General features: G+C 37.9%; 1 protein-coding gene across 2 annotated transcripts in view; it reads left to right on the forward strand.

Moving 5' to 3' along the window:
* Window positions 1-12,285, forward strand: part of PDGFD (platelet derived growth factor D) — a gene marked incomplete at its 5' end in the record, with an annotated part of 240,882 nt that overhangs the window by 210,510 nt on the left and 18,087 nt on the right. For both annotated transcript variants that reach the window (XM_082844745.1, XM_082844746.1), the window contains 2 exons: window positions 1,894-1,956; window positions 5,844-6,042. In XM_082844745.1, the coding sequence (XP_082700871.1) occupies window positions 1,894-1,956; window positions 5,844-6,042 (262 nt within the window). The remainder of the gene's footprint in view (window positions 1-1,893; window positions 1,957-5,843; window positions 6,043-12,285) is intronic.

Consider the following 12,285-nt stretch of genomic DNA (forward strand, 5'->3'; position numbering starts at 1 on the left):
CCTTTCTTGCAAACAACCATCTACTTACTTATCTACTTATGAATCTACAAGACTCAGCTCCAGTCACCTCGTTATGCAAAATTTTTCTAAAGCCCACTTCCTCTGCATGTAGAATTTTTTACTGCCTGTGGTATCCTGATTAGTATTAGCACCTGCATGAGTTTGTTCACCTGTTTATGTGTCTACATTTTAAACTCCATGAGGGCAAGTATAGTTTCTTATTTCCTTGTGATTCTACCCTCAGCTTAGAATGTATCACAGTAGATGATTAACAAATATATAATGAATGAGTAAAAATGAAAATTCTCTGATCTGAGAATTGTTCATGTCCCAGTTTCTTATCTGGAATATGTTCTCCCACCAATAGTCTCTTCAAGACAGGGGGAAGCCATTGGCTTTCTTGCTTTTTTCACCTGTTTACCAGTTTATGAAGACTCATATAAATGCCAACCTCCATTTGTTTGCACACATTCTTCTGTGAGAATTCAGTGCCCTTTTCACATGTATTCTGTCTTGCAGGACACACATTTTCTCTTTCTTTCCTCTCTTCCCTGAGGTTGAAATTAGAATAGTGATGTCCAGCCAGTTTTTAATAGATGTTCATTCCTTGAAGCCCACATTTGCCTTAGTTCCCTCTGGTAAACAACTAAAATTTCTTCAACGTAGACATTTATATATAAACCAGTTTCATCATGAGCACTTAATAAATACATTTCCGGCTTCTCAAAATGCTAATGAAATTTAGACCTGGTACTTAGCTCTCATTCAGTATACTTGGGTGTATAAGCTGTCAGATTTGAGTGGCTGAATTTTTTATCAGCATCATCTTAAAATACCTCCTACTCCCTGATCAGGCTGGAAGAAATTAACCAAGGTGATTTATTTCATCAGGGTCAAGAAACCAACTGTGACTTGTAAAAATGATAGGATCAGCTTTCCTTCCCATTATGTTTTTAAAACTTACTGCTACTAGGGTAATTAACATGAAACTTACAGACAAATCAGAAAGAAGTTTGCCTTATAAGAGAAGTTTCTTTCCCTGAGGTCACAAATCCTTTAAGACTTCTGAGGTAACTAACTTTCTCAGGTCTGCTCTCTACTTTCTTTTCTTGAGTGGGTAGTACTTTGTCCCTCCCATGGCCATTTTCTTCCTCCGCCCCCCCCCCCCCAGTCTTCCTGATTGAAAGTGATGCAGAGCCTAGTTCAAACCAAATAACCATTAATACTGACAATAATTATCATTACTCTTTATTAAGCATTTTAAGTGCTAGTTATAATTACATAACTAATGCATTGAATTCTCAAAACAGCCCTGTAATTTAAGCATCCCATACCAGCCTTTTACAGAAGAGGAAGGGAGGAGAGTAGATTGCCTGAGGTCACACAGTCGGTAGATGGCTGAGTTAAAATTTGAACTCCTGGGCTTTCCTGGTGGCTCAGTGGTTGAGAGTCCGCCTTCCAATGCAGGGGACATGGGTTCGTGCCCCGGTCCGGGAAGATCCCACATGCCGCGGAGTGGCTGGGCCCGTGAGCCATGGCCGCTGAGCCTGCGCATCCGGAGCCTGTGCTCTGCAACAGGAGAGGCCACAACAGTGAGAGGCCCGCGTACCGCCAACAAAAACAACAACAAAAAAAGGTGAACTCCTGTCCCCACGTTTTTTCATTTTGCCAGTGTTTATAAGTAAATGTGAATGCAGTTGTCCGTGTCTTGAATGACAAGGGTTCTTGAGGAGAGGTGCTTAAGACAGATGGTGACCTGTTCAGCAGTAATGTAGCCTGTATTCCTGTTGTCACTTAGTTAGAAGAAGATTCAGATGGCTGAGATGAAACTGTGCATGTAATGAATTGAACAGAGGTTTGCCTTACTCGCATGGATGTTTCTTTGCCTTCCAGGAAGATTTCCAACCCGCAGCAGCCTCAGAGACCAATTGGGAATCAGTCACAAGCTCAATCTCAGTAAGTAATTTATTTTTCTGTTGCCTGCAAAGACAACTGATGGAGTAGTAGCTAAGGTCAACCCTGGGATGACTTCAGCTGCATGAAGTATCTATGGCTGGACCCAAAGCCAGGTCTCAAACATGATGTGTTCTTCCATTTCTTTTAGGTTATAGTGAGCTATGTCAGATGCCCTTTTTTCTCCTCTTTCAGAAAGGTTTCCAGGAAATGTCAGTACCCCTTGTAGGAACACGGGATAGACAATGACATAAATATTTATCAATTTCAAAGGAGAACATTGCAACTAAAGGACTGTCCAGACATATCAAAGGTGTGAAACAGTTCAGGGCCCAATCTCAGGTGGGGAATTTTGAAATAGGTTTTTGAATATTCCAGGGGACGCCGTTAACCTTTGCATTTTCAAGGATCTTTTCAGATGTGAAAAATCCATGTTTATGGTAACATAACTTAAGTGCAAGCCAGGCTTGTGTTCTATGTGGCTTGGAAATAAAACATAACTCACCCTGAAACTATAAAATGGTTCATGCTCCATTTTTTTTCCTCCAGATTTAGTCATTTCCCAGTATTCTGTATACTTATCTACTTTGTACAGAAAGAGCAGACTTTGTTTTCACCAATCTTATGGGTAGCACTTATGTAGCAATAAACTGCAAGATAATAAATGCAGTTGTTCATTAAAAGATTAAGAGCATGGAGAAAGATTGTCCATGGTTCTAAGGTGGGTTAGTGTGGCTGAGTCAGAGTTGATTTTTTTTTTCCAGAAGTGATGTTCTATCTTTTCTTCTTGGAGGGAATTTTTAAAAATTCCCTCAGATGCCAGGATTTCTTCAGCTATGGATTCTGTGACTATTTAATTCACCTGGTGCGGCTGGTGAACTAGAACATGATCTGATCGAGATCAGTGAGGTCTCTAATGGTGATATTAAGAGTGTTTTGTTCGTTTCTGATGGTCAAGAATGCATGCTGTGAACCTAGCTGAGTATAGACAATCATTGTCAGGAAGGTGAAAATTAAAATAAGGCAGGTAATACTGAGGAGCTGGGAGGCTAGGCAAGAGGTGTGGGCAGTTAGCAGCCCAAGACTGACAATTCAAGGTACATGCCAGTGGTAGCTTTTGCCATTCAGGACATAGTGGTCTATTCTGTCAGGAGATCCTCTGGCTTCTCAAGTATCTTATACCTGATAGCTCAGGGTTATCTAATCATTCCTGCCCAAAGGGCAGAAATCAAGTTTAAAGGACCCTTCACTGATTCAGGATGATCCAGGCCCTCTTAAAGACGATTGTCCTGTCCATTTGGTGCATCTGTGGAAGCTCAGCACTAGGTCCAAATCCATTGGAAACTCTTCTGGGTTGCGTTCCAAGTCCAGGTTCTGCTGAGTCCTCTAGGAAGACCAGGGAGACCTAGCTTCTTTTCTCAGCATTCTGATTTTCAAGAACCTTCTGGAGTAGGAGCAAGGGCCTTTGGACCTACCATTTACTTCTGTATAAACCATTCTTTATTTTTGTTGAAACCGGTTTACAGTTTTCAGAACATTTTTACAGATTTTTATCATTACTTTAAAAGTAATTCACTTAGCTTTAAAATTGATTTTACAAACATAAAACAAAAGCTGAATGAGATCAAATTTACAGTGCAATTGAAAGAGGCACACCCAACTAGTATTTCTCTCAAAAATAGTTCTTATATAATTGCCTCGGAAACAAAAATATTCTCTTGGGTTGATTAGATCACCTAGTCACTCATAAATATTTTCTTAAATATCATTAGTGTTTCAAGTCAAAACTTGAAAAGAGCAGTAAAACTCACACACAAGGACACTTTTACATTTTACCTACGGTTTGGATTTGCTCTTCAGACTAATGTTAGAAGAGACTAGACTCCCTCCTCCTCCTTCCTCAGAGCCATTTAAGTAGCTTATGCTTGTGTCTGAATGGCTTGATTAACATTCCTGCTTTTGTTTCAAAAAAGAGGGAAGAATTTTAATTTCAAAGCTTTCATATGCCGCCATGCACCTAACTTTGGCCAGCTCATTTTGTTCTTAGACCCACATGATACAAAGCTAATTGTAAATCATCTGTTGTGTATGAGCCAGGTAGACTGTAGATCCAGGCAATACAAAGTTGAATGGGAATTTGGAATTTTGTTACTGAATCATAAATTTAGCCGCCTTTAGCATAGGATGCCAAGAGGGATCTGAAAATCAGAAGTGATGTGCTTCAATCAGGGTTCAGCTTCTATGACACACACACACACACACACACACACACACACACAAACACACTCCAAGATTAAGGAGCTGGCCTGATACCTTCAGCAGTCTATCTCATGTCTCACACGCCACTCCCCAAACTCCGTCTGCCACCTACTCCCTTTCCCTACAGGGCATGTTTGAAATCTCCTAAATTACACCAATGGTAGGTTATGCTTTTATAAAACCCCTTAGTTTTGCTAAAGACAGACTGTCCCCCTAAGAGCAAGTGATCCTTTTGGGGACTTTTGGATCTTGATTGGCTAAAAAGAAAATGTGTCAGCTGAGAGTGTACTGTCTGGGACTCTATAATGCATAGGCATATTATTTCTCAATAGGAATGCAGCTGAGTTTCAGAAATGCAAGTTTTCGTTAATCTCTATTTTTCCTGTAGAGATATGAGATATTTGCCCTTGGGGGATCTTATTTGTTTGGCAGTTTCTTTAAAGACATTTAGAAATCATTGGAGACTATGTGCTTTCCATTTCCTTGTTAATGGGTCATGAAGTTTTACAGAGATGTTTGCTACATGGCTCATTTACCTCTAGATTTTACAAGGGTTAGTGAAGTAAGTGCTTGGAAACTTAAGTGGGGGTGTATTCCATGGCAAAATACATAATCCCTTCCAGACTTTTAATGATGTTGCATTCCCCATTTGAAGAGTATTCCTGAGAATGTTTAAATGGCAGCCGGGATCCCTCACAAACTATAGCACTTAAAATGCACACACACACGGGGAGGGGGAAGGGGAAGCTGGGACGAAGTGAGAGAATGGCATGGACATATATACACTACCAAATGTAAAATAGATAGCTAGTGGGAAGCAGCCACATAGCGCAGGGAGATCAGCTCAGTGCTTTGTGACCATCTAGAGGGGTGGGATAGGGAGGGTGGGAGGGAGATGCAAGAGAGAGGAGATATGGGGATATATGTATATGTATAGCTGCTTCACTTTGTTATAAAGCAGAAACTAACACACCATTGTAAAGCAATTATACTCCAATAAAGATGTTAAAAAAAATGCACACACACACATGTGAATCTTCTACTCTTAGGTCAAGGGGGCCAGTTTCATGGCTTATTATCCTTGTTGACAGTTAGTAAGCTGGTTAAAGTGCCAAATTTTATCAAGATGTCTCCAGAGTAAATTTAAACCCTGTTCAAAGAACGTCTACAATGCTAGGTGAGCTACAAAGATAGGACACTGAGGCTAAATGGAGAGAATGAATGGATTATTCAACATTTGCATGGAAAGGAGTTCAGAATTTACCTGCTCACCATTATTTGTTGATATGGATATGATGATTTGAGACTTTGGACCAAGAAATTGGATGACTTATTTTGATATTTCCATTTAGCTAGTATTTTTTTTTTAATGATTACAATTCAGATGACCTGGATGTTTTATGACCTTCCGGGTTTTGATTTGCAAAAAAGTGAATGACTATGATTTACCACTTAATTGTTCTTATTTAGGAATATAGCAAGACTATGGCACAGTGGCTTAGCATGATATTTATGTACATGATGTCTTGTAATCAGAAGTCTGTTTATGTTCCTTCCATATGGTTGTGTGCCTCTTGTATTTCATAGCAATGGACTTTTTCTGAGTACACTGAGCTGTATGTCACTCTTAGGGGGTATCCTATCACTCTCCATCAGTAACGGACCCCACTCTCACTGCGGATACTCTGGACAAAACAATTGCAGAATTTGATACTGTGGAAGATCTGCTCAAGCACTTCAATCCTGAATCATGGCAAGAAGATCTTGAGAATCTGTATTTGGACACCCCTCATTATCGAGGCAGGTCATATCATGACAGGAAGTCAAAAGGTAAGAAACAAATAAGGTTCTTCATAAGCAGATAAAAGTGCTAATAGTAATAAGTAAGAATTTGCAATGCAATGTAGTTAATTCACTTACATCAGATGATTACTGTTAGTTCATTATCACACATCTTTTACACAGCACCTTCAAATGATGTTCTGTGTTTTGTCCAAACTGTGTTGTTTGTATGGGACTAAGAAAGGTTTGATTCAGTCAAAGATCTGTCATAGTTTGGAGCTAGAAAAGACTTTATAAAATCATCTGGACCAACTTTGTGCTTCTTGGCAAGTAAGGCATTATCAGTCCCACGGTAAACAGTAGAGGCAACCAAAGTCAGGGAAGGTAAATAACTCTTCAAAGGCTGCATGGCAATGGAGAGGAAAGGAGAGTCATGCTCTCTTGCCTCCAATGGCAGTGCCTGTGTAACAGTCCCCTGTGCCTCTCTGATGGATATGAATGTTGAATTAGCCCGGGACTCAGTCATTTGTTGGCAGGAGAGGCTTCTCGTAAAGTAATGGTCAAAACTCTGGAAGATTTCACTCTATTCATTCAATGTCCATTCTGAAATTTTTTATGAGGTCCTACTATGTGCTTTGTGCCCTTGGTGGTTCATAGGATATAAATGTCTCAAGGAAGAAACCAATATCTGGGCTATTTTGGACAAGTAAGTGTGAGGGCACACATTCATCTGGAAGGTACAGGAAAGCAAAATGAAGGGAGAAGAAAGGAATATTCAGGCAGAATTAAAACATCATGAGTTAAAACAGTAATACTTATACTCTTAAAAAATAGGTATCCTAGTACTACATCTGAGTGATATGATCTTAGGACATGGATGTTTATTTGAATGTTTAACTCAAATTAATATAGAAATAACTTGTAATTACCTCATTGAATAAAACTATAATTTCTAGTCTGTTATGTTTAAGATTTGTTATTATTTAAACTTTCTCTACAAGTCTTATAAGGCTGGCTTGCATCATAGATATAAAGGTATTTAGTACAATACAACTTGTTTCCTGTACTTTGTAATAACATGGGTACTTTCAGGAATTAAAAGGAACCCAGGGCCCTTTTGTAGATAATGTTTGTATTGGTAAGGACAACATATTAAAACATGTAGGCTGAAATGACTAGTTAGTTAACTCCTGCCTGGGTCTGCTGCTTATGGCTTAGGTCATAATCTTATATACTTAAAGTGCACAGCTAAGTGGGGACAACAGAGTCACTGGTGGCCCTGATGTTATGTAGATATATCATATGTAGATCAGTGTAACTCTCAAATCGAATTTTCCCAGGGCTCAGATTGTATTCAACTCAGAGAAGAAATGGCTTTTCCATAAAGCGTTGCTGTCTTTGGATCTCTACTAGGTCAACCTGAAGGAAAATAAAATACTCACTATGTTTTGAAAACCCCAGAAAAAAATATTAAAAATGGTATTGGAGAAAGAAATGATAAAATCTGACTCTGTCTTCAAGTATCTTAACGACTATAGCTACTTGAGGGGCAGCCCTTCTTGATACCTATTTGTTTGAAGTATTAAAATTTAAAAATCACCTAAATTCATTACTTATTTTTCCCCAGATACTATGTTGAGTTGGAGGCAAGGTGTCTTGGTTCAAAGCCTAACCCTGCCACTTAGAAGTTCTGTGATTTTTTCAGCAAGTCACTGACTCTTCCTGAGCCTCAGTGTCTTCATTGACAATGTGTGTATGATAACACCTACTTTCAGGAATTGTTAGGGGTGCCATCAAAAGCACTTGGCACATAGTACTTGCTCAAGAAATGTTGAAAAAGTTTGGAGTACTTGAGATGCCACAGCATTTATTTGTCCTACTACTGCATTGCTATTTGTATCTTTGTGTTTTTCTAAGGGAATATGAGAGCCTAGGACCTAACGGTTTCAACTCCTGCTGAATATTAAGTCACCTGGGGAGCTTTAAAAAACTATGGGTGCCTAGTCCTATCCCAGTCACAATGACTCAGAATCTCTGAGGGCGAGGCTGGGGTATTGATATTATTTTATGGCTACTAGGAGATTGAGACTGATCCTTAGAGGCAGCCAGGGTTGAGAGATGGTTCATCCTATATCTCCAGTAAATTGGCACAGACTCTGACACATTTTAGCTGCTCAGTTAATGTTTGTGGAATTGAAGATATTAATTATTCAGTATTAGTATATTTCTAACATTTATAGAAACCCACCCCATAGACCAAGGATTGTAGCTTTATTAAGAATGCCTTTGGTTACTGAAATAACCTTACTAGAACATTCAAGGCACCATTCTACTTATTTCTAACAGTGTAAACATTTCTCTCCCCTGTTGGCTTAGATTTCGTTTCTTAAACTCTTGTTTAAAATGGCCCTAAGGCAGGTCTGTACCCTTTCATTTAACACTGGCAAGCCACCACTGTCTCTGCACTTGTATAACTGTGCTGATTTAATTGTTTATCATTCCACTGATGCTGAACCACCTGCCTGTATCACAAAAGCAAAGGAAGTCAGGTTTAATATTTCAGCTGTTATTTTCAGCTTTTAGAACTTAAAAGTATAAATTCATGGTTTGTATACTGATGTATAAGAAAGGGGACAGTGAATAAAAGAGTGAAAACCAAAAAGTAGTTATAGATGATGGAGGTCCATTAGGTGTCAAATAAAATGTGAACTTTATAGGATCCCTAAAAAAGTTTTCTACTATCAGTATAATAATCTCTTAATGATGTTGTACAGAAACAAAATTATCATTTTTGAATATCTATTGAGCATCCATTCTTCTGATTTACCCAGACTGATCAAAAGTAGCATTTTTCATGATACCAAAGAATAGGATTCTAAGATGACCCTTGAATGTGAATATATAAATCACAAAATTTTATAAACTCTAAAATAAAGCACAAACACACTAGATGAAGAACTTATGCAATGAAGTAGAAAACAGTTAATAAAATTAAATTTTATGCTTTGCTTCTACTGTTATTTGAAGACAGATTAGGTAACAGTGAGTTTTTAGTTCTCCTTAAGAAGAGATTTGAAAATGAGAAGCAAGAGGACAGTAAAAGTTTAGGGAGAAGAGGGAGAGAAAAGAGACATAACTTTGCCAAGTATTGAAGCCAGAACTTCAGCGTATAAGGTCCACTTTTTTCAAATTCACAAGTAATAGATAAGCACAAACCTGTCTGTAAAACCTTCTGGACTGATGATAATAGGACAAGTTAATATATCCAACTTTCAGTTTCCTAGGGGGTAATGGAGAAAAGGGTAGCATGGATAATTGAACTCTGTAGATAAGTACAGTTCCAAAACCCAATTTTTGCCAATGATTTCAACCCCATGCCTTCAACCTCAAAGCTGCCCAAAAGTTTAAAAAAAAAAGTCGTTTGAAATTCAAGTTGTATTTACTTCTTCTGATGAACATGACAATAACATAGTAAATTTGCACATAATTAGGTAAAATATTGTATGGATGTTCTACAAACTATGTAATCACTCTCTGAATCATTGCATGACCACTGTGGTTTAACTGAAGTTACACTGCAATTCCTTTAAAACACAATACTTTGAACTTGGTAGCAATGTATATTTACTCAAGTATATAGCATGAAATGTGACATCTCTACATTGAAAAACTATCAGCCTTAAACTCTACTAGACTGGGCATTAATTGAGTGGTCATTTATGGAGATTAACAATGTAACTGAGATGCAGTCTTTTACTTATTCCAGGAGAGCTTGACTTTCCTGAATGATGGTGTGTTTGCCATAGAAAAATCCAACACATAACAGCAAGAGGAAAACCTGTTCTCACAGTTTGTGTTGTGATTAAAATATGGATATAATTGTTGAGGCACTCCAACTTAATCGTTTTGAACTACAATAATGCTTGACAAAAATACAATTTTCCCCAGAGTTGCCATTTCTTTTTAAATTTTATTTAATTTTATTTTTTTATATAGCAGGTTCTTATTAGTTATCTATTTGATACATATTAGTGTATACATGTCAATCCCAATCTCCTAGTTCATCCCACCACCACCACCACCACCACCCCGCCCTGGCTTTCCCCCCTTGGTGTCCATACATTTGTTCTCTAAATCTGTGTCTCTATTTCTGCCTTGCAAACTGGTTCATCTGTACCATTTTTCTAGATTCCATATATATGCATTAATATATGATATTTGTTTTTCTCTTTCTGACTTACTTCACTCTGTATGACAGTCTCTAGGTCTATCCACCTCTCTACAAATGACCCAATTTCGTTCCTTTTTATGGTTGAGTAATATTCCATTGTATATATGTACCACATCTTCTTTGTCCATTTGTCTGTTAATGGGCATTTAGGTTGCTTTCATGACCTGGCTGTTGTAAATAGTGCTGCAATGAACATTGGGGTGCATGTGTGTTTTTGAATTATGGTTTTCTCTGGGTATATGCCCAGTAGTGGGATTATTGGGTCATATGGTAATTCTATTTTTAGTTTTTTAAGGAACCTCCATAGTGGCTGTATCAGTTTACATTCCCAGTAACAGTGCAAGAGGGTTCCCTTTTCTCCACACCCTCTCCAGCATTTGTTGTTTGTAGATTTTCTGACGATGCCCATTCTAACCGGTGTGAGGTGATACCTCATTGTAGTTTTGATTTGCATTTCTCTAATAACTAATGATGTTGAGCAGCTTTTCATGTGCCTCTTAGCCATATGTATGTCTTCTTTGAAGAAGTGTCTATTTAGGTCTTCTGCCCATTTTTTGATTGGGTTGTTTGTTTCTTTAATGTTGAGCAAGTCACCATTTATTTATTTATTTTTTATTTATTTTTGGCTGTGTTGGGTCTTCGTTCCTGTGCAAGGGCTTTCTCTAGTTGTAGCAAGCGGGGGCCGCGCTTCATCATGGTGCGCGGGCCTCTCACTGTCACGGCCTCTCGTTGCGGAGCACAGGCTCCAAATGCACAGGCTCAGTAATTGTGGCTCAAGGGCGTAGTTGCTCCATGGCATGTGGGATCTTCCCAGACCAAGGCTTGAACCCGTGTCCCCTGCATTGGCAGGCAGATTCTCAACCACTGCGCCACCAGGGAAGCCCCTGAGTTGCCATTTTTTGATGCAGGGGCCAAATTTGATGTGCATTCCTCTTTAAAATATCAGTAATTTAATATTGAGTGAAGCAAACATACTGAAATTAAATTGAGTCCAAATGACGGAGTTTGAAATATATGATTTTCACAGACTCTAAATGCTTAGATGTTGTAACTCTGGGACAGTTACCAACCCATTTCCCAGGTTCTAATATCAATTTGTGATTTCTTACATGACATTATTTTGCTGTAAGATCTAAAACACTTGATTCTTTAATTTGAAAACTATTTATTGGTAAACAACTGGCATAAGAAGCTGATGAGTAAATGAAATAAATATGTTTCATATAAAATGTTTGAATTGGTTCTAAATTCTCTTAGATACAAATATCTTTTATTTTTAACTTAGTCATTTATTGCTGTTTCTTTGTCATGCCCTTTGTCATACTAACTAGAAAGAGCCAAGTCTTGCTCTGGAGATGTCATTCAATGGGTATAAAGTTTCAGTCATGCAAGACGAAAAATTGCTAAAGGTCTGCTGCACAACACTGTGCTCATGGTTAATAATACTGTACACTTAAAAATTTAAGCAGATACACCTCATGGTATCTGTTGCTTAACATGTTTTTTTATAAATGTTCTTTTTTGTGAATATTTGGTAGAAGTTGCCCATGAAAATAATTAAGAAACAATTTAGAATGTAGGAAATAATTTCAGAGTGTATTAAGATATGAACATATTTTAGAAATGACCTAAAGTCACAGTAAATTGAATGCTTACAAATTTCTCTCTCTGCCTATTTGATATCTGGGTGAGAATTTGCAGAAAGCCCTTGTCTGACGCTAGTGATGAATCAGATAAGTCACTCTTGAGATATCCTTCTGTAACTATCTATTGGTAAATTAAACAAACAGAGGTACTACAGACGTTAAATCAAATGGATTTCTTTTTCTAATTTCTTGTGTTGAATAAGGGTTAGCTTCACTGAGTTTCCTGAACCATGTGGTATGTACCAAGTAAAAGCTTTCTTTATCAATATTAAAATTGTTTACCATAAATTTGATAGGAATAGAGCAAAAGAAAGAATGTGATAGTGGAAAGAGCATGGACTTTGGAGTCAAGTAAGCTTATAATAAAATTCTAACTCAGGTACTAATGGTGGCCTTGGAGAGTTATATGCAGAC

This window comes from Leucopleurus acutus (genome assembly GCF_964270905.1).
Source record: "Leucopleurus acutus genome assembly, chromosome: 8".
NCBI lineage: Eukaryota > Metazoa > Chordata > Mammalia > Artiodactyla > Delphinidae > Leucopleurus > Leucopleurus acutus.